Raw genomic sequence first — 23,846 nt, 5'->3', positions numbered from 1 at the left:
ATTATATTTCGAAAGCGGTAAGCCAAGGGTGAGTATCACTGGCAAAAAGATAAACAGCGAATCATCTGCACGACTGAAAAGTGATTACAGTTGCAGTGTTTCCCCATCGGACCATTTAGTGGGTGGCACAGGCAGCTGGTGAGGAGACAACAGATAACAGCGCGCTGAGCCCCGTCCACCATCCAGAGACTGAGCAGCATATGTTACTGATGCTATTTTAAAACCAGGGAGAGAAAGTTACTTTTGAGATGTTGTGTCAGTACTGTACATATCGAAACCAATTATCCAGAGAAGGTGGAGGAGGACCTTGATGATAATGATGCCATTGCCAACATCAGTGATGTCCAGACAGCTGGCATCCTGCTGGCACAGCAGTACATCAGGACCTCATTAATAACATTAATAGCATGTTTGCTCACTAACATACTACTCGCGAGTGGACAGTGATGGTGTTATTTGAAAAGGACATCCCTATAATGTGCAGTACACACGGGCGAAAATGGCCCATTACGTCTGTCAAACAGCAGTAATTGTTTCTTATTGAAATTCCCAGAATCCTGTTCATTAAAAGGATCTTTCTCTATGTTACCAATTATTCCCCAGATGTATCGCGAGGCTTCACGCCTTTATACATTTTTGTATAAACCGTATTCACATAACATGCAATCATTTCCTCATTACTTAAGTGATGCAATCAGGAGAATTTCTATAATTAATGACAAGCTATGCTTCTCACTTTGACTATGGAGCTGCAGTTCCACCCACACAACTTTAAAACAAACATAACTACAGTTTTCCACCGAACCACAACTCCTGATGTTCCTCTTACAGATTTTTTTTTATCTCCATGTTATTGTAGGGGAGTGAAATTTGGGGGGGAAAACACCCTAGAGATGTTTGCGTTAGTGAGAAAAGATATGGAAGACTGCTTTTTTAAACACGGCTGATCATTTTATATACTGTTTATTGCCTCTACATACACGTAAGACAAAATTCTCTAAGATGTCAGGCCAATTTCAACGACAGCTATGTCTTTAAAGCCGGTGTGCATTGATTTTTAGAAAGAAAATAATCCCCCCTTCCCTTTCAAATCTTTTATTTTCATGTTAACTAGCACCGGTTTGGTAATACCGTCTATGATGTAAACTCTATATTTATATTATTAGGATTTAGGTCACCCGGCCTAGACGGTAGATGAATACGGTTAAGTGACAGTGTACAAGTAGTTAAATTGGATTTATCCTCCGCCACCTTCGAGCTGGTCTGCCCGTCAGCCTGTATTGCCAGTCTGCTGCGTGTCAGAGGTCTGGTGAGACATGCCATATGAGAAAACTCAGACGTGTTAGGGGCCTGGAAGGCTACTAGTCAATAAAGCTGCAAACTAAGGACGTGGAAGCAGAAAACTAGGGGGTTTTGGGGCAGAGTGGGGGGGGGGGGGGGGTGACTCAGAGAGGAACCATTCTCCTGTGTTACATCACTGTGACTTTACTATGGGGGATGATTGGTGCCACAGAATCAAAACATCCAATGGGATGATATTAGCTTATCACATATTTATTAGTATGGATGCACCAATCAGATTTTTTCAGTCCCAATACCTATATGAGCTTTGGGTATCGGCCGATATCGAGTACTGATCCAATACTAGTGTTTAATTAATAAGATGTATGCCTCACTGTGTGGAGGTGACTGGGACCAATCTTTTATACATAAGGCAACATCGTGCTCGACTTAAACATTGCTTTCTTTTTTTTAAGTTATTTTTTGGGGGCATTTTTAAGCATTTATTGATAGGACAGTGGATAGAGTGTTGGAAAGGGGGAGAGAGAGAAATGACATGCGGAAAGGACCACAGGCCGGATTCGAACCCGGGTCCACCGCTGCTAGGACTGAGCCATGGCGTTACATGGGCGCTCGCTCTACCGACTGAGCTAACCAGCCGCCCAAACATTGCTTTCTTAACTTTGCAAAAAAAAAAAATTTAACAAATAAATACATAGATATACATTTACTGAATTGTTATTTATTATTAAGACATTAAATCGCACACCAGCAACTTGGTAAAAGAAATCTTCAAAACTAACAGGAACCTGCTAAAACCTTAACTTTTTCTTTAATGCAGCAACAAATTGCTCAAAAACTTAAACAGAAATTAAAATTCCAGTCTATAATGTAAATAGTATATAAACATAGAACTGGATTGAACAGATCGGCCCCATTGTCACGATACCCGATCCAGCTATTTGAATCAGTATCGGTCCGATAACTGGTATCGGTGCATCCCTATTTATTAGCGTGTATGTTTGCTGACATGCAATAATTTTAAGTGCAGAAATCCCCAAAATGTTTGTAGTAATACTACATAGTTTGTCCACCAGAGAGCACTAACACATTTATTTTTGAAGTGTAAAATATCTCAGTAGATAGCCTATCTTTTTTTGTAAATCTTAAATAACCATATGTAATGGATCCTTAACAGAAATGTGCTGTGCGTTCCATATTACCATACATTTAGTATGCCAGAAAGATTTAGTATGTCCCAATACATAGTATGTCAAATGCAGTATGCCAAAAATACCAGGACGTCCTACCACATGCAGTCGTATTTTGCTGTATGCGAGACAGCATGTTAGCAGCATATTCTGACCCACAATCCTTTGCGCAGCGGATATATGAGCAAGAGGGTCAAAGTTCAAGGCGCAATGTTATGACTAAATAGTATGTCCCAATTGTATGCATACTGCATGCAACAGGACGTACACTCTTAAGGGCAGCTGCAGTATGTACTAAATGTAAAAAGAAAAATGTTTATAGGTTATATTTAGGTGTCATGATGTCATATTGGCCGATATGATTATTCGATGATGATTTTCTAACTCTCAAATATCATTATAGGTATCAAAATTCAAGAATTGGACTGCATATCCAAACACAAAAAAAATTGGAGTTATTGGAAAAATCTTAGTGTGACTTGATTGTAAGACTACAGGAAATAGTATAAGTATACCACACAAAAGTATATGAAGACGTACTAGATCATACAGTCACAGAGCTGATCATTTATTTCTGAATGAACTTGCTTTAAATTATTTCAACTAAGAAATAGGAAAAAAAACATTAACTTTAGTATCTGTGTTATTCTGAATTCTGGTGTTTGTCTTACATTGTCCTTTATTGTCATCAGACCTCCTTTGGACTACACATATTTTGCTTTTTGTCACTTTTTTTACCCTTTTAAAAGCAGTATTTGTGTGTCACAGTGTGTGCTTAGGTTAACGCTCAACCCAAACTTAACCCTTCCCCTAACTAGTCATCTGTATGAGGCTAACCATGGCTTTACATTCATCTTAATCTAAAGCAGGCCCTATTCCAAACCCACAGGGAGCAGGGCTTTGGGAAACACTATTCGAAAGGGAAAACGTAACTATGTTGCACCATTCTGTGACCTGATGGAAATTTTTCCTATATATATATAAGAGATTTTTTTAACATGGTCACGTACTGTATTATCATAGCTATTATCCAAGGTGGTGATGTTAACACCTATGAAAATATGACCATAGTCATATATTTGGATAGCTGCTGTGATAAAAACTGGTGTCCAGCAGTGTTAAGCTCTGGCTGTACAACACCTGTACTTCACCTGTTAACATTCAACCAACCAGGGTCAGAAATTGGCACCCGCCAACTCGCCGAATGCAGATAAATTGTTGCCAGTGGCCGGTAAAATCAGCAGGCCATCCACCACTTAGTCAGACAGGGAAAACTCTACGGATGGGAATAGAGAACCGGTTCCCGTTAAGAACGGGTTCTTACTTGTCTGATTCCTTGGTATTTCATGCTTCTGTGACTATCGATTCCTTCGTATTAATGCTTTCCCATGGTTACGCATGCACAATGACGTATACGCATGCTGTATCATGTTTCAGTTTGTTTGGGACTGGAGGCACGGCGGAGAGAAAAAGAAGCGCTCAAAAGCATGGAGTCATAACTAATAAACCTGAGGTGATGCACCCTACTTTTTTCCCTGATTAAGCTTCACTGTGAACATCAAACCTGTGTTGAAATCAGCAGGAGGAGATTAAGTAACGTTACCTGTTAGCAGCCGGTGGGCAGCACAGTCCTGCTTGGCCAAATATCAGAGCTACAAACATTAACGGAGGTGAGTTATTATTATTAGGCGTTCAAAATGCTGCTCAGGAAAAATGACTATTGGGCGAAGGTAAATTAAAAAGTTATCATGATGTGTTCAAATGTAATCTTGTAAAATTAAGTTTTTGGGGAGAAACTTGAATAAATCCAGTAGTTTGAAGGAGATGTTTTCACAGGAATATAAATTAGATATTAGAGAGGGAATTATGACCTGTTTAACTTCCTAACACTTGCTCTAAGCAGCGTGACAAGATATTTTTAATCAAAGCAAATATTTAAATAATCATAATCATTTGAATTGTGTGTTTTTATGCAAACAACCACTATAGATGACGATAACAAAGTACAGTACAGTACTGTGTGCAGTACCCTCCCTGCCCCGGAAAATAAGGCTCCCCCAGAAGCTACGGTGTAATTTCAAACACTGTAATTTACCATGTATATAATGTTTTTGTGTAAAATATATTGGAACATTGAATGACATCAGATCTAAAGTGTTATTCCTTCATTTAGTGCAGAGATTTCAAAAGTGGCAGATAAAGTTTCTGAGTGGCAGACAAAGCCACAGTGGCAGGCAGTGGAACAAGTTCATTTCAGACCCTGCAACCAACCCATCAATCTTTAATAGTTAAATCTCTAGTGGCACAGAATCTGATGGGTCACATATCTGGGTGCAACACCGATCATCTCAAACTGGGGATGTGTCCGAAATTCCATATCAACATACTATATAGTATGCTATAACTGTATGTGAGATATTTAAGTATGTCCAAAACCTTAGTATGAAACAAATAGTACATGTATTGCATACTATTTACGGTGAAATATTACAGTACGCTGGACACAACGGCGGCATAAATATCCCACAATGCAATGCAGTACTGACAACAACGTTCATAACGGACGTTGGCGGTCAGCTCTGTAACATCAATAACACTTCAATTTAACTGTAAGTATAAGATTTCACTTTGCTAGGAGTAATATATATTTTAAATTAATTCAGACTTTGCTTCTCACAAACCGTCGTTTTGGTCACATGAGGTTTGCACGGGTTACCATGGTTACACATCTACAATCTGCAAGGAGGCTCTCATGAAGTAACGATGTAAATCACTGCTCAGTGCGTACGAAAAGATACATACTACTGTTTGTGCACACAAAAGTATGTTGAACAATAGTAAACAAATTGAGTATGTAGTGCATAGCATGCGATTTGGGACGCAGTCTGGTAGGCCACTGAAGCCGATATTCCAGGACTATTGGTGCCTTCAAATGGGGTCGTGTCTACCGTGTTCACGAGAAGAGTTCATATGAACGCTCCCCTCTTGTGGTGTTCACGACATCGTAAGTGGAAAGTTTCTGAAAGCGCCAAATTCACGAGTTGTGACGTGTTTGTTTGACGTTGTCAGAAATGGCGGAGGCCTTGGAAGTTCATTTATCGGTGCATAATAAGTGAATATATTGTAATTTTAAGTCATATATTGTTTTTCTTGGTAATTTTATAATATGTCTGAGGAAAATGTTGATATTTCCAACGTGCTCATCTTTTGTCATTATGCCTTTGCATTTCCTTGCTAGTTTGCTAAATTGTTGGCCTCTGTGGCTTCTAGATGCCGACAGTAACATTGCCGCAAACGGTGTTCTCACGACTTAACCACTTGAACGCCAAGCATATTGTGAACACGACTTCCCATGTTGTAAACACAAGCTCACAAGTTTCATTTTAAGGCACCATTAAATCGTCTAGTTAAATCTCTAGTGGCAGAGAATCTGATGGGTCACAAATCTGGGTGTAACAGCGGTCATCTCAAACTGGTGCTGAAGCCGATATTCCAGGACTATTGGTGCCTTCAAATGGGGTCGTGTTTACCGTGTTCACGAAAAGACTTCATATGAACGCCCCCCCTCTTATGGTATTCACCACATCGTAAGCGAAAATTTTCTGAAAGCTCAAGAGTTCACGAGTTGTGACGTGTTTGTTTGACGTAGTCAGAAATGGCGGAGGCCATGGAAGTTAATTCATCGGTGCATGATAAGTGAATATATTGTAATTTTAGTAATTTTTCTTGGTAATTTAATAATATGGCTGAGGAAAACGTTGATATTTCCAACGGGTTCATCTTTCGTCATTATGCCTGTGCATTATGTTACCCGCTTGCTAGTTTGCTAAATTGTTATAACCTTTGTGGCTTCTAGATGCCGACAGTAACATTGCCGCAAACGGTGTTCTCACAACTTAACCACTTGAACGCCAAGCATATTGTGAACACGACTCCCCATGTTGTAAACATCACACGTTTCATTTGAAGGCACCATTAAAATCGGCTAGTTAAACCTCTAGTGGCACAGAATCTGATGATTCACAAATCTGGGTGCAACACCGGTCATCTCAAACTGGGGATGTGTCCGAAATTCCATTTCAACATGCTATTTAGTATGCTATAACTGGATGTGAGATATTTTAGTATGTCCAAATCCTTAGTATGAAATCAATAGCACATGGGGTCACAAATCTGGGTGTAACAGCGAGTCATCTCACAACTGGTTGCTGAAGCCTGGACTATTTCTGGGATTATATATTTGTGCTCTGGTGGCATTAATCACCTCTCATACATCCACATCCATCCACGAGCCAACAGCGCTAACTATCTCCCTCATCCCCGTCTCTACCTACGCAACATGACAGCAGGCAGACACACAGATTAATACCTCCACCTCCAACACAACTACACGAAACATGGAATATAAAAACTTGCGACACCTTTATAAACAACTAAAAACTACAGGTTTTTGACAGATTGACAAGAGAAATACCAACAATAATTCCAACAGGAGAGAAAGTAACTCAAATCCTCTGAGTGCCTTTACAGACAGGAATGTTATACATGAGCCACATTTCCTGATGAATTGTTGAGACACCATGTTGTATGAACAGCTAACATGTAAAGGAGTTGTTTAGCAGGACTAATTATTAATATTTAGCGTTAAAAGCAGGGGATAGTTAGCGCCATATAGTCCATAACATGCACCCACATCACGGAGGCTAACGGCTCTAACGTCTCTAACAGAACCGTTAGAACTCGGCCCTGTAACGTTAGTAACGGGTAACCGTTGGAGGAACTCAGGCTAAACGGTGCCGCTGACACAAAACGTCGTTATTCGACAAGCAAAAGTGTCTTTTACTCTTTATTATTACGGATAAATGCAACACGGTGGACTCTGTGTAGTTCTGCTACAGGAACAGAAAGCTAGCCCGGTGGGGTTGGTGTTGTTGGTGAGTACTTACCGGGATGACAGTCTTTGTGTTCGGGCAGCAAGGTTAAAACCACGAAGGATAAAATCCACCAGTAACTCGGTTCCCGTATTCTCCGCATGTTAGAAGACTACTCATCTACTCATCGAGAGCAACAAGAAGGAAGGCAACGGGTGACAAAGTTTTTCAGTCCTCTTCTTTTACTAAATAAATCACACACGGAGCAGAAGTTGGCTCACAGCAGCCACGAAGGCATCAAAGTCCTGCTCAGCGGAGTTTCTCTTCTTAAAAACACAAATCTATTCGCCTCCAGTCCGAGCAGAGGCTGCTGCTGCTTTCTGTAGCTTCGAGGAATAACACGACACGAACAAACAGTTCACAATGTGCGGGACTCCACCACCGTGTGCCTGTAGCGGGCTTCCAGATAGCGACATTCCCGTAGTGTGGATGAGGATGAGGAGGGGGGGGCAACCATCGGCGATCAATCGATCTGTCTTTTAACTACAGCAAAAAACGAAAAGAAGTGGTCGAATAATATTGATTACACGTGGTCATTATGAAGTGATTATCCGCGGCGTCAGTCGGCGAGACGAAGAAGGGCAGTGTGCACAATAGCGAAGAAGAAAAAAGAAGTGGTGGTGCTGCTGGAAAATGTCCCCATTCTTCCCATCCAGGAAGTGGACTAGCGGTCAGGCATGCATGGAGATCTGCAGGCTGCTGGTCCCATCTACAGGACGGGCTGCGTGTGAGAGAGAGGCAGCCAGCAGCGAGGGAGGGAGGGAGGGAGCAGAGGAGGAAGGGAGGGAGAAAGGAAGGGAGGGAGGGAGAGAGCCAAGGAGAGGAAGGCGGTTCTTGGATTTGCTGAATGCAAAATGAGTCGAAACGGACCCAGAGTCTGCTTTCTGTCTCTGGTGCTGGAAGACTCCAGAAATCATGCCTGGTGTCAACTCCAGACTGGCCTCTTTTTACATGTTGCATCAAACATGTTGCATCAAACATGATGGAAAAATGTCAAAGGATTGTTAAAAAAACCAGAGAACATAGTCTCCACTGAGTCCATCCCCCCATGCATCCATGCTGTTTTGTTGCTTCCTCCCAGGCCCCATTATTAAAACGACCCTCCTGTGGCCACCACAGTGATGTCCCTTTGCCTCCTGCTGGCAGAACTGTGAATGGAATACTTTAGCAGTAATCATCACCTGGACTATCATGGTGTATGTGTGTGTGGGTGCTGATTAGAGAATTATGCATCCACCGGTGGTGACACTCCCCTAGGTAAATGTGTAGTCAGTGGTGTTCTTGCAGAACTATCCAGCTGGACATTTAATTTGAGGAATCTGATTAAATTTCTCATTTAATTACCCAGTTCTCTGCAGGGCCATTGAAGACAGTCACAAGGGCCCTTTGCTTTTAATGTGGGCCATCTGCTTCCTCTCCAAAATGCCTACCTTTTCAAAGCCCCGCACAGCCTCGTGGGCATCCTCGCACGATTCCTCCAGGCTGCACTACCTACCCCCGTACCACACACTGCAAAACATTAGTGTGTGGTTGACAATACTCCAGATCCTGACTCCGGATTCTCACTGATCAAGTGCAATTAACCTGAACAGTTTCTGAATTCTTTTCAGTTTTTCTGTCTTGGTCCGTCAGGTGAGACGACAAGACGCCCCTTTGATTAATCGTGCAGACTCGTAGACCCAGGACACTTCCCCTTATGTGTAGAGGGTGAAAAAAAACAATACAACATCACAAATAATGCAAATAACAACATAAAGTTAAAGCAGCAGGCGAGATCGGAGCAAATATGATTAAAAGTAATTTTTAAAAAAAACGGTCACTATATCCTGACAGTAGTGCATGAGACAGGTAATCTGAAAACAATAATGTGTCTCTGTGTCCTCCGGTGTCCTCCGATATCCTCCGGTGCACCTAATGGCATCTGTCAGAATCAATATTCTGTTACTGTAATGCCTATTTCGCTCCTCAAATGTTTTCAGAAACATCTTGTAGTGTGCTGTTTAGCTGTAAAATGAGAAAGTTTGCTCTGGCTGGTGGGCGGTGCTTGGTATTTCCTCAGCTGATCCCAACAGTGGATTTAATAAGAGAACTAGATAGAGCGTTGGAGGCGGGGCCCCGTTCATTTCTATGACAGTTGCTCAGTGCAGCGCATGGAGCCTAAATGGCTCGACTTCCTTCTGGAAAAGTACCCGCATCTTGGGCACGTGGTACATTCGCAGTAGCGTCCGCTCGGTCACATGACTCGGTCACGGGGTCCCAACGTCACGCCGTCGTCAAGGCTTGCGCTCCAGCCGCGATCTGGGTCTCATTCACATGAACGGAGTATGGGAAATAACTCTGGATTTGGCTATTAGTTCATTTTACAACTTTAGAAATGTAATTTTTTAAATAAGGGCTATTTAGGTGTTCGTACTGGGAAGTTGATTCACCTAAAAAAAATTATCCGCTAAGGTCTCTTTCCCAATGTAAGTCTATGGGGAAAAAGTCTTTTTGAACCCAATGCATCACGTGACTGACACAGAAGTTGCAGTATCGCCGTTTGACCACTACAAAAGTCAGGATCGACGACCGTCGCTCTTGTTGGGGTCTTGATCTCAACATGGCTGCCGGGTCATAAAGCGCTGCCTAGTTTGACCGTTTGATTGGAGTTCATGAGTGATTGACAGCTGCATCATTGAATGAACAGCCAATAGGAACGCTCTCTCTCTCTGAAATGACCTGTGATTGGTCAAAGTCTCCCGTCACAGGCTAGATTTTTTTTAGCCTGAAAACAGAGCCATGAAGTCTAGTTATCTCTCAGAACACTTGAATTACAATATGCTAAACAGTTATTATGGTTTTTTTGCTAATGATGCCAAAAACATTCTGCCTACCATCTCTTTAACTCATATTATTTCTAATGTGCATAAATATAGTGGATCATACATTTATCAGCATCATATAATGTAAGAATCCTATATCATTTTCACATAATAATCTCAACTCAAGCTGCACTTGTTTTTTGTTCAGAGCTTTCAGCCACGTTCTGTTAGTGACTACAGTTTACTCAGTTATGTCTTAGTCATGCATCTGTTACAATAATTCCATCAGTCGATTGACAGAAAATCAATCTGCGAATGTTTTTTGTATGATTAATTCATTGTTTAAAGGTCCCATATTGTAAAAAGGGATATTTTATGTCTTTTTTCATTATAAAGCAGGTTTAAGTGTTGTATAACTATTGTAACATTATCGAAACACTCAATCCATGGAGAAATACACACAGCCCGTATTCAGAAACTCTGCCTTTTAAACAAGCTGCAAGGATTTCTGTAATTTTGTGATGTCACAAATATACAATATATATAGTTTTAAATGTAAACATTAATCCTAAATGTGTCCCAGGTTGCGTCCAAAACTCCATACTAACATGCTATTTAGCACGCTAAAACGGTATGTGAGATTTTGTAGTTTACCCGAAACCTTAGTATAAAACCAAAAGTACGCAAATTTCATATTATTTCCAGTGAAATATTACAGTATGCAACACTGGACACTACGGCGGCATAAATATCCCACAATGCAATGCGGTAATGATGACAACGTTCATAACAGGCGTTGACGGACAGCTCTGTAACATCAATAACACTTCAATTTAACTAAGTATTAGATTTAATTTGCTAGGCATAATATATATTTTACATTAATTCAGACATTGATTCTCACAAATCGTCGTTTTGGTCATGTGATGTTGGCACAGGTTACCATGGTTACACATCTCCAACCGTCAAGGAGGCTTTCAGGAAGTGACGATGTAAATTACTGCTCAGTGCGTCCGAAAAGATACATACGACTGTTTATTCACACAAAAGTATGTTGAACGATAGTACACATATTGGGTATGTAGTGCATAGTATGCGATTTCAGACGCAGCCCGTTTATTTCCTTGTTGCAGTGGAGCCATGAAGTAAACATCGAACCCAACTGTTGCCTTGCAAGGCAAATTCCGTTGCAATTCCGTTGAAATTAGCTAAAACGGAGTGTTTCAGACAGAGGGTAAATACAGGCAAATTCAGACAGACAGTATGAGGAAAATAAAGTTTTTTTTTAACATTACAGTATGTAAACATGTTCTAGAAGAAACACAAAATACAAGAATGAACCTGAAAATGAGCACGATATGGGACCTTTAAGTAATTTCTCAACTAAAATGTCAAACATTTTGTGGTTCCAGCTTCTCAGTTGTGAGGATTTGCTGCTTTTCTTTGTCTCATGATAGTGAAATGAATATCTTTGGTTTAATTTGTTTCAGAAAAGAAGAAAACAAGCAATTTAAAGATGTCACCTTACTGTTTCAGCAAATTACTTTTCATGCGGTGGAATATGCATCCTTGGAAGAAAAAAGCACACAAACAGCAATCAGTGTAAACTTTAGTAATAGACAGTCCAAAATTAAAAAGCTGGTAGCGTTTGTGGTCCTAATTTAAGCAATAAGCCACAAGGCTCTGTGATGTACTGGGATGTGTCTTTGGTGAAACATTGCCTTGCAGCTGTTTTGAAATCAACCATGACATGATCCAGGCTTATAGCTTTAATAAAAAGGATGTAAGTGTTCCACAATGTTTTTTTCTTAAATAAATTGCTTCAAGTAACAACAGAACAAAACAGATGGCTGACACGCTCTTCATGACAAATCTTAACTTGAGAATATTAAAAACTAAATGCAGTTAAGGAGTTCTTCATCAGGCGAGCGTTTGTACTTGTAAACTAATTTTTGCGGCTGCATCTCAGCCCCTGTTGAAACTCAATTTTCTCCTGAACAGTAACACGTATTAGCCTCCTTGCATGCAGTGGGCTGTGGATTTCTTGATCCATTTCTTTATTAACAAGTGCAGGTTTAAAACACATTTTCAAGGACTTTTTTTCCTTTATTTCCCTGGTTTTTTTTTTGCCTTTTTATTGTGAAGGGTTAGTTCGACATACTATTATGCATGAAGAATGTATTCCAACACTCCCTCTTGCTCGCGCTGTGGATTTCTAAAACATGTGAAATAAAAGAACAGTATTTGATAATTCAGCAGTAAGTTGCTTTCATGGCACCAAACCTGGAAGTCTGATAAATGCATTCAGGTGCATTCATTTGGTCAAAGTCATGCTTTTTTTTCAAGCAGAGCAGCTGCTTTTTTTCTCTCTTTGTTGCTAAAACATGAAAGCAATCACAGCCAACATGGTGTAAAATGAGTCATGGTCGTTATTTCTTCTTCTGTCTTAAAAACCAACATGAAGAACTTCATGCCAAACCTTGAAAAATCAAAGACTACCCTCATATGCTCCTCGCAGTGTTTCTAGTAGTTTCATGAGGCATTTGTAAAGTGCGCTGTGACATTTGACATTCACATCTTTTATCACTTAAAGGCATTCTAACACTCCCTCTGACTGCTAAACTGTGTTTCAGATTAAAAAAAGAAGAAGAAAAGCAGCGGAATACATGATTCATGCGAGTCCAGCCATGACACCAGCATTGTCCCCGCGGGCGGCTCCTTCCTCTTTGCCCTTAAGTGGTTTGAGAATCACACTTGTATTATTTTTTCAAACACATTTCACATATTGACAGTTGGTACATAATGTACGACTCTGAGCATCAATTATGTAATGCAATTCAGGCTATGACCATATATAATTTATTTGATTCTCAATCTCCTACATTATTTAATCAAAAGCTATTTTTACCATTATTACTCTCGTCATATAGTTTTATCTTTTGTTGGTTCGTCCTCTAGTTCTCCACATCAGCGTGTCATGTTTCTGCACTGAATCTGCTCTAAGTTAATGCTTCAGGACAGAATCACGAGTGTCTGTCGGCCAGGTGCAGGACTAACTTAAAAAGGGTAGCACTCTAAAACTGCAAAGAGGCGTTCAAAAGTGAGCCTCCAGCTAGTCAATACCAGTTTTTGGGTTTCTTTTCTTTTTAAGAAATATGCCTCAAAAATAAAATGTCAAAGAAGTGGGATACACTCAGTTACAAAATGTGTAGAATTTTCCTTTCCGCTGTATTTCTGTCTTCATAAATGGGCAACAATTGCCGACTTAAAGGGTAACTTCGGTATTTTTAAACCTGGACCCTATTTTCCCATGTTTTTTGTTTGTTTTGTTTCAGCTACATGTATGTCTCCTAAAAATGACGTTCCCATACAACTCAATTGCATTCTCAATTATGTTTGTAAGGAAACATGTTTTGTCGAGGATTACGTTTGTCTTTTACATATCACAAATACTTTTGTAAGTCTGCAAACGGCCTTAGTGAGGGAGGTAGTACAACGAGCGACGCGCAGAGCAGGTGACGAAGCATATCAAGCGGCCGTGAATGAAAATACGTTGAATAAAAATGTTATTAAATAATAATGGGTATAACAAGCTAGAAAGTCCAGTCCTGGTGGGTAGGAGTGGAGGTGGATGGGTGCAACAAACACTGGACTTTCTCCCCAGGAGAACGGTGTTCCTGTCCCATGTGAAAAGTAGTAATTTCTTGCGTTTTGGCTTTGTTTTTACGTCATTTTAAGCCGAACCATGATGACCTTTTTTTTAACTAAACCTAACCCAGTAGTTTTGTTGCCTTAAACCAAACTAAGTAGTTTTATTGGGTTTTCGTTTCATTTTCTTTCCATTTACAATGTTAAATCATATGTTTAAAACTGCGACCGAAAATATGTTTCCCTCAAAACGTATTTTGGTTCTGCAGTTTAGTTGTATGGTGACTTCATTTTGTGGGAGGCAGGGTTGTTTTGTACTGATTAATAGGGACAACAATTTCTGATATTGGTCCAGTATTGAGGGAGAGCGCTGTTGATGCCAGCTACTCACGAGCTGCAATAAAGTGTATTTGGGGCAAGCTGGCACCGTCATTTACGTTCAATAAAAGTGCTTCTTTTTGCCATTACAGGCTCTGATTGTTATTTTAAATGTCTGACATTATGGAAAGAGTCTCGCTCAAGAAGTCTCGTTTTATTTATTTGAGCCAGGGTATACGGATATTCAGATTTCAGAACAAGACTTCTCCTTGAGCGGGACTTGGACACAATAACAAACAGACAGAGTCAAGCTAAAAGTAAGAACAACCCTTTTATTTCTCTGTAGGGTCCTTTACCATAATACAGTCAGACACTGTAGCAAAAACAAGCACTTTTAGTGGATGTAACGTTAAATTGACGCTGCTCATTTGCCTTCACAGCTCGTTGCAGCGTTCTCCCTCAACACTGGACCAATTTCAGACATTGTTGTCCCCATTAGTCACTTACAGGTTAAAAAATAGCAAAGTTACCCTTTAACTTATGAAAAATGTAGCTTGTGTTATATTTGCATTAGAACTACATTATAAAAAATAATGCTTGTCCTTTTGAGGCTTAGTAGTTTTTGCAGGCAATTTCAGGAGCCGTTAATAGGCTCAGAATCTGAAAAGGCCCTATGGCTGTGATAAATTCATAACCAAACTGTTCAAATCTATGGCAACGCCTGAGTTTTTATTCAAAGATCAAAGGGCTAAACGAGCATTTTCTTTTGATGGCTGCCAAGCATTTTTTCATGTTTATTTTGTTGCCTCCTGTGACAATCACTGGTTCGCTTTAAAGGAACAGTGTGTAACATTTTGGGAGATCTATAAGCAGAAATGTAATATAATATTCATAACTACTTTTTTATTATTGTATAATAACCTGAAACTAAGAATGTGTTTTTGTTAGCTTAGAATGAGCCCTTCATATCTACATAGAGATTTTTAAAGCAGTGATATTATGGTAGAGACGGCCTCTGAGCGAGGCGAACAGCGTTACCGCGGTTTTGCACTTGCCGGCTCACACTACCGCTGTCTTGGAAAGGGAGAAGTGAGCGGAGGGGTACTCCATTGGTTGCAATCTGAAACAACCATCTTTATTTTTGTTAGTTATATTATTGTTGTGTTGCAATGCACGGATCAATTTGAAAAGTCTGCTTGCCTGCGTGATGCATTCATGTGCTGTGGGAAGTCTTGCCAAACAGGATTGCATTCATGATTTACGCTGATCGAAAGGTGTGAAAACGATCAATAAGCAAATAGGTAGACGTTTGCAAAGTAAAATGTGTCGCAGCCGGCTAAGTCTTGAATTTAGCTTTTGCAATAGCGCGCCACAACAAAGTTGCCCTGAGAACAGAAGGGTGTCGATAGCAATAATACTCAAACCAACACGATTCCCTGAGAGCAGATGGGACTGCAGTTCCTGTGGAAACAGGAGGATGCAACTCCTGAGGAGCAACTGCTATCCCCTGTATTGATTATTGATGATATTATACAGTGTGAACACTTACACTGGCAGTCAGTGTTAAAATAAATAGCACGGAATTCTGCACTTCTTTGTGTACTGAAAGTGTTAACTGAGCCCCTTCTGTTTCCCATTTTTTTCCCCGGTTAGTTTTTAAATCATTATAAGATCATACAGTTGTTTCATATGTGCAAATTACTTCATTCATCAAAGTAATACTGTGCTCTCAACTGCAAAGAGGCTTTGCCATGATGTAATATGTTGGTGCAGCTGACCTAATTTTGGAGGCTGGAGAATAATGTTCTGTAACGCGGAGATAATGAGAGAAACATGGAAAGTTTTAGATTTGGGTGGTCAGTATTGGATAAAGGAGATGTGAGCATAAAAGAAAAAAAAGGAGTTTGGCAGAGAGAGAAAAAGAGAGTTATGACTTGAATGATTTGAGGCGGTAGTAGTTACTATTTGAAGCCAGTAGAGGGTGTCTGCAAAATTCATGTTGCCATTAATCACTGCAGTTGTTCAAACCACCTAGGACCGTCAGTGACGCGCCTGAAGAATATAATAGATTCATTTGTCACAGAAGGGCAACGAATCCCAGCAAAGGACTTGGATGGATGATTTAATAGCCAAGAAATCCAGAATATAGAGTCAGAGTGTCAACGTGTTTAATATGGTATATTGAAGCCACGATAATTTACTTGATGTCAGTGCATAGAGGCCTTGCATAGTGGCCGTTTGTGTAGTCGTCTTCTTCACCAGTAACCAATGGTAACCCCCTATCCAAAGAAGATGGACGCATGCAGCAACAGGTGAAACATAAGAAAAACATGATATCACTTTTCCATTGTAACTTATTTATAATATCGAGCTGTGAGACACCAATTTACTTTTGTTTGTGTGTGTGTTCTCGACACATAGCAACCGTTGTTCTGCACATGGCAACCACTGTCTTCCTCCAACATGGAAAGAAAAATCATCGCAGGATATTCTGTGGAAAAGCCTGGTAAAACATCAACGTTTTTTTCTTTCTTTTTACACTAAATTTATACCAGGATCAGCAAAGCTCAGGGATCAATTTTCATTTCACTCCCAACAACTTCGGCTAATTTGCAAGTCACAGAGGATTGTTGAAATTTATCACCGTTTATCAAATGATGCAAAGCTGCTGGAGAAAAATTGAGAGAGAATAACTGAATATTTCTTGAATTGCTGAAGGAATCTGCATACATGCATATGTGGATCGCCTTCATTTGAATTAATTCAAACGGCAACTAGGATGGATACAAAATGGTAATATACTGTAGGATATTCAGATACAGAGGAAAATGACACAATCATGGTTTGAAACTACAAACATTTTGTCATTTCTCACTGTTCCTAAATGATGGCTGTAACCAGGCACGTGCACAGATAGACCAGGTGGTGCTCAACCATCTGCCCTTTTGGCCTCTGACTAGAAAAGTGCCCCTTTGGCAAGACTTTTTTTTTTCTATTTCTTTTTCTAATTTATATTATAATTAGGGCTGTCAATCGATTAAAATATTTAATTGCAAATTAATCACGCATTTTTTATATGTTCAAAATGTACCTTAGAGGGAGATTTGTTAAATATTTAATACTCTAATCAACATGGACGTGGGTAAATATGCTTGCTTTATGCAAATTTATGTATATATTTATTATTAGAAATTAATTAACAACACAAAACAATGACAGATATTGTCCAGAAACCCTCACAGGTACTACATTTAGCATAAAAAATATGATGAAATCATAGTATGGCAAACTGCAGCCCAACAGGCAACAACAGCTGTCAGTGTGTCGGTGTGCTGACTTGACTATGACTTGCCCCAAACTGCATGTGATTATCATAAAGTGGGCATGTCTGTAAAGGGGAGACTCGTGGGTACCCATAGAACCCGTTTTCATTCACATATCTAGAGGTCTTTATCAACAAGCTAGTATGACATAGTTGGCACCAATGGATTCATTAGGTTTTTTAATTTCATATGATGCCAGTATCTTCACTCTAGTTTTAAAACTGAGCCCGCTACAACCTAAAAATCGCAAGTTGCGTTAATGAATTAAAGAAATTAGTGGCGTTAAAACTAATTTGTGTTAACACGTTATTATTGCGTTAACTTTGACAGCCCTGATTATAATTAAAAAATATCCTCAATTATATGAGTGTTGTAATGCCTGACAACTGAATTTGAGTTCTAATTTTGCCCCTACAAATAAAAGGGGACAGCACTTTAAGTTATAACACTATGGGTAAATATACAAACACACCGCCTTAACCCTATGTTTCTGTCAGAATATTATTGGAGTATTAGGGGACTACTTTAGAAGATGCATAGCTCAATGTAACATTATAACAATAAAATCACAACTGACTATGACTAACACAGTATAACATGCTTGAATAAATAATAAATAGATAGGAATGATGGTGCCTTCGAATGAGACATGTGACCTTGTGTTTTACAACATGGGAAGTCGTGTACACAATATGCTTGGCGTTCAAGTGGTTAAGTCGCGAAGAACACTGCTGCCAAGCAACGGCAATATTAACGTTACTGTCGGCGTTTAGAAGCCACAGAGGCTAACAATTGTGTGGGTAACATAATGCAGTAAATGCAAAGGCATAATGACAGAGGAGAAAGATGAGGCCGTTGGGAAAATCTACATTTTCCTCAGACATTTTATAAAATTACAAAAAATTACAATATACATCTAAAATTACAATACAGTAACTTTATTATGCACTGAAAAATTAACTTACAAGGCCTCCGCCATTTCTGACAATGTCAGCAAACACGTCACAATTTCGTGAACTCAGAGCTTTCAGAAACGTACAAGGTCGTGAATACTACAAGGGGCCGTTCATATTCTGGTGAACACGGTAAACACGACCCCATTTGAAGGCACCAATATCCGCAAGAGATTGCTGATAGAAGTAAACAACATTTTTTCAATTGATCAAGACATGTACTTTGCTTGTCAAGTTTAACTTGTTTCGCTCTGCTGCTCCAAAATTGTGTTGAGTATTAAACATCTGCATGATTGCACTGAAATAAATACATAAATAAGTAAGTTAAATAAGTGCTACTGTAGGCTATGGAACTTTTTAAATAAATGCTTAAGCACCTGCCCCCCAGAATGTCTGCGCACGGCACTGGCTCTAACAGTAATATGATCTGGCTGCTGCATCTTGGTCATCCACCACAATCAACACAGGCTCATGCCTCATCATTAAGCCTGGTTTCAGTTGCTTTGGGAACGCCATCGTCTCTAAAATAGATTGGAAGTTGGCTCCTTGTTGAATTAGAGGATGCTTTTATGTCCTTGCTCTGATTGAAGAGAGCAATGACAATCCTCAAATTCCCCCATGTGTCCAAAGTCATTAAAATTAAGATACCTCTGACTTTCCTCAATAATTCAGAAGTTGCCGCATTCATCTCGCTCCTGGCACTAGCCGGCGTCTTTTTAGGCGCAGAGCGACTGCTCGATGCTGGCAGATGTTTGGACACATGGCCACACGGCGCTGCACAAAATAAGCTGTCAGAGCAACGCGCCCTGATAAAGGAAATCAACTTGTCAGCATCACAGCAGAGAGAGCTGCATCCCCCTGCGCTGTGTACCACATCCGTAACATGATTTGAGCATGATATCGCACATTAGCGTTTCAGCTCATGGATCTGCTTAAGTCTTTTGTGTTGGTTAACGACCGTGTGCACATTAAGCTCTTCGGAGCTTTCTTGTTTTTAACTTCAGTTCATCCACAGCCTCCCACGAACATCAGGTATCCCAGGGTGTTTCAATGCCACAACTATCATTTAAATGAGTCTCCACTCACTTGCATAATTACCAATATAAAACACCAAATATGTATCTCATATAGACAATTTATTCCAAGATTTAATAAACCTGCTGAGGTGGCGAGTGTTGGCCTGTTGTAGAATTTTATTATAATAAACAAGGACACATTTTTAACCTTTCAAGTATAGGCATAGATACATATTCAATGTTTTCAGTTTGATAACGTCAGAAGGTTCTGAGTCATTCCTGTATGTATTCATTATTTTTCATTTCTGGACCCATTAATAATGTTCGTTGGGTCAAACTGACCCTGGACATAAATGGCCTTTTAAATCAATGAACATAATAAACATTATAATAGATTTATCTGAATTGACATTTCGTGGAACGTATCTAGCAAGTGAAGTGCAAATCAATTTAGTCAAGGTAGCCTATCTGTTGTGAGGCGTTATCACCCTCGCTGACCCTGGCTCCAGGCTACGTTAAGCTGCTCCTCACATAACACGCCTGAATGTTGTGGGTTAATGCAGGCAACCGTGGTTTAGACATGAAGAAGAAAACATGGAATGAAAAATACAAAAATAAAAAATCTCTTTTTCTGCTACTCTTTTTATTTCAGTTTTCCATCATGAGTCCAACAGTGTTTTAGGAGTGCAATGCTAAATCTGTGGAGTACTCTTAAGATTATGAGAAGTTCTTATCCCAGCGAGGCTGTATGATGTGAATCTTACTTACTGAGTCTGCAGAAACTTCTCTCGAAGGACATACGAAGGACATACATTTGTAAGAGGGTGTGTGCGCTCAGAGAAAATATGTTATGCTCTTCACAAAAAATAAACCATGGAGTTTCATAACCAAGAACTATTTTTGTATTTTTTTTCTTTAAAAGCAGCAGTGGGTAGAAATGGAGAAAAAAAAAGTTAATATATCCTGACAGTAGTGCATGAGACAGGTAAAGTTTATGTCCCGGCAGCCATGTTGAGATCAGTTGAGGAAATACCAAGCACCGCCCACCAGCCGGAGCAAACTTTCTTATTTTACAGCCAAAACAGTACACTACAAGATGTTTCTAAAAACATTTGAGGAGAGAAACAGGCATTAAGGTAACATAATATTGATTCATTGTTGATCAGCGTTGCCTAGTTTGACCGTGTGATCGGAGTTCACAAGTGATTGACAGCTGCCTCTGTTGAATGAACAGCCAATAGGAATGCTCTCTCTCTGAAATGACCTGTGATTCGTCAAAGATTGATTTTTTAAAGCCTGAAAACAGAGCCATGAGGAGGTGCAGAAGTCTAGTTTTCTCTCAGAACACTTGAATTACAATATGCTGAAAGGTTATTATGGATTTTTTCCCCAATGATGCCAAAAACATTCTGCCTACGGCAGGTTTAATTAAACATTAATTCTGAAAACACATACGGATGAACCTATAGAATCTCATTTTTTTTTTTTTTACACAAAGAAACACCAACAAAATTAGAGACATCTCACCCAGGAGAGACTCCAAACTGTGCAGAATTCGAAGCCAATTACGCAGTAACAGATGAAAGTGCCATAACATTAATAATATCTGTAAAAGTATGCAACTGTATGCACAGCTGATAATGAGATGTAATTTATGCGAAACTGAGGGATGAATATTTTACTAGCCTGCTTTTTTGTGTGTGAAAAATGACTAGCCAGAGTCTGAATGCAGCATAAGGGAAAGCGCAAAGCAATAGCAGCCAAAGAGTGCTTCTGGGCAGGTGCCTGGAGTTCCATTTGAGCAATGCAATTATCAAAATTGAAGTTATGCAGATGAACAAAAGCACTGCTATTGGGAAATGTACCAGTGTCCTCTATTCTTGTCATGCACAGTTAAAAAAGAAGAAGACATATAGCAGAATGTGTTTGGTAGAAAACTACAGCTCGGTATCTGTGATGAACAGCCTTCACTTATGTTTCCATGCTTTTATTGACCCAATCCAGTTAAAAGAAAAGAAAAACAGATTCAGCCAGTAGCCATGCTTGGCAGTGCTTAACACTACAAACAACCCAGCAGCAAGGTCAAACTGCTTACAGCGCTTTATTAGTCTGAATTAGGTTTCTTTACTCTTATAATGGAACAATCTATCTTTTCTCTCCCCGTTGTTTTAAACGAAAGTAAACTGTTAAATGCCTGAACACTGAATTGCTTTTATACTGTCTGTATCCATTTTCATTTAAACATTTAAGCCACAGGTGGACACACACTGTGTACTAATGTCACAGACTATGCAGAAGGCTATTGCCTTTTGGTGCTTTAAAATAATAAAAGAAACCAAACAATTAGTTGAGTTGACATGGCTCAGTACCTCCTAATAATGTAGGATAACTACATTCTGCCTATTATTCTGGCACAGAAGAACAAAACTCGGCTTGCACAGTTGAGTTGAATCCCATCATGTTTCAGCCGATTAGACTGTTTAAATAGGTGTCATCAGTCGCTATAAGCCCCATAGATATGGGGCAATAGGGGCCTACTACACCCACGAGTTGGTTTTATCATCTATTCACATGATAGATCACTGAAAGAAGGTATAAAGGAAGACAACAGCGACCGTAGTAATTATGACAGGAGCAGAAGCGGAAGTCAGGCGCTGTAGTATTGACAGCGTGAAACTCTGTATCAGGTGGAGGTTGGGGGCGCATCTCGTATAAAACCAATAAAGCGTAGTTGACTTTGCGTTCACAACTCTTAAGTTTCACTTTCACTTTTGAAACATAGTTATTTTAAGCCAAAACACTATGTTTTTCCCTAAAATGAACTACGTGTTTTTGTTGCCTAACCCTAAAGAAGCCTTTTTTGTGTGTTCAAAACATGACGTTTCATTCAGTTTTACAGTGTGTTATAACACATTACATGATTGTCCATAGTTAATAACAATTAATCGCACTTTTTTTATCTGTTCAAAATGTACCTTAAAGGGAGATTTGTCAAGTATCAACATGGGAGTGGGCAAATATGCTTACGTTATGCAAATGTATGTTTATATGTATTTTTGGAAATCAATTATCAACACAAAACAATGACAAATATTGTCCAGAAACCCTCACAGGTACTACATTTAGCATAACAAATATGCTCAAATCATAACATGGCAAACTGCAGCCCAACAGGCAACAACAGCTGTCAGTGTGTCAGTGTGCTTTCTCAGATTTTGTAGTTTCACATGATACCAGTATCTTCACTCTAGCTTTAAAACCGATCCCGCTACAACCTCCGGAAGATCGTATAGCGGCCGGGCCCGACGGCGGCCCGTCAGACTTTTAAGAGGTTAATTCAAAATCCCAATTTGCGGTAATGTGTTAAAGAAATTAAACAAATTTGCGTTAACATGTTATTGCTTTAACTTTGACAGCCCTAGTTAGAACGTGTTGCTTTTAAGTTTTTCTTCACTTTTACAACATAGTAGGCATAGTAGGCCCCTATTGAACCACATCTATGGTGCTTATAGCAACCGATAACACCTGATAGCAGTCGAATCGGGTACGTGTTTAATGTCTCTTTGCCTGTGAATAAGGATCTATTTTTGACGTGACTAACATCATGCCTGGACCTGGGTTTATATATTTTTCATCTTATTCTTCTGAACACATGATCACCTTTTCTCTCACTGCAATATGTCACCTGTATTCCAGGCATCCTGCAGGCATTGTTCTGTACATAGGTGAAAGATAACATAATAACACCGCAGTCAAGTGAGATTACAGCATATTGTGGGGTTTCTATATATAGGAGATGTGATACCACATGGAGATGGAAGGGCAAAAATCAATTTTACCATCAATGCAGCCTCCCAAGCCTTCTTTATGTGCCTTGAAAGGTCATATATTGTTGTATTTCGGTGGTGGTCTGGTTGTTATAAGGAAATCTAATTGAAATCTGTATGCGTGACCTTTTACAATATATCATTTACTGATATTGTGCAGTGGTTACGCAACTCCATGCAAGAATGGTGGGCTGGTTGGATAAGTGTTGAATATATGAAAACAGATAGTACATTTAATCATAAAGCTTATTTTACCATGAGCTGTTATCCTTCCAGTGCTTCATATAGAGCAACTATCCAGACACCTTAATTTGTTTGTTTTGCAATGGGAGCTTTGCAGACGAGCTCCATTCAGTCTCCCCACCTGAATCATTGCCGGATTGATGCGTGCTGAAGATCATTTTCTGAGCTACTCGTCTGTGTAGTGGCTCACATCCAGCACATGCTTTGTTTTAGGTCCCAGAAAGAAAAAAAAAGATGGATCCAAATCCAAGAGCAGACAAATAGGAGTGTTCGCTACCTGGATGCCAGGATTCT

The 23,846-nt window shown here is 39.6% G+C and overlaps 1 protein-coding gene across 2 annotated transcripts in view; it reads right to left on the bottom strand.

Moving 5' to 3' along the window:
- The window catches only part of ca16b (carbonic anhydrase XVI b), a 138,990-nt gene extending 130,838 nt beyond the window's left edge, over positions 1-8,152 (bottom strand). Inside the window, exon 1 of one of the 2 annotated variants that reach the window (XM_074645640.1) lies at positions 7,439-8,152. In XM_074645640.1, coding sequence (XP_074501741.1) covers positions 7,439-7,526 — 88 coding nt within the window. In that variant the 5' untranslated portion in view covers positions 7,527-8,152. The remainder of the gene's footprint in view (positions 1-7,438) is intronic. The other variant, XM_074645631.1, reaches the window with a different exon arrangement.
- Positions 8,153-23,846: the final 15,694 nt, after the last annotated feature.

Source organism: Sebastes fasciatus, chromosome 1, assembly GCF_043250625.1.
Source record: "Sebastes fasciatus isolate fSebFas1 chromosome 1, fSebFas1.pri, whole genome shotgun sequence".
Lineage (NCBI taxonomy): Eukaryota > Metazoa > Chordata > Actinopteri > Perciformes > Sebastidae > Sebastes > Sebastes fasciatus.
This window is presented reverse-complemented; position numbering and strand designations above follow the sequence as displayed.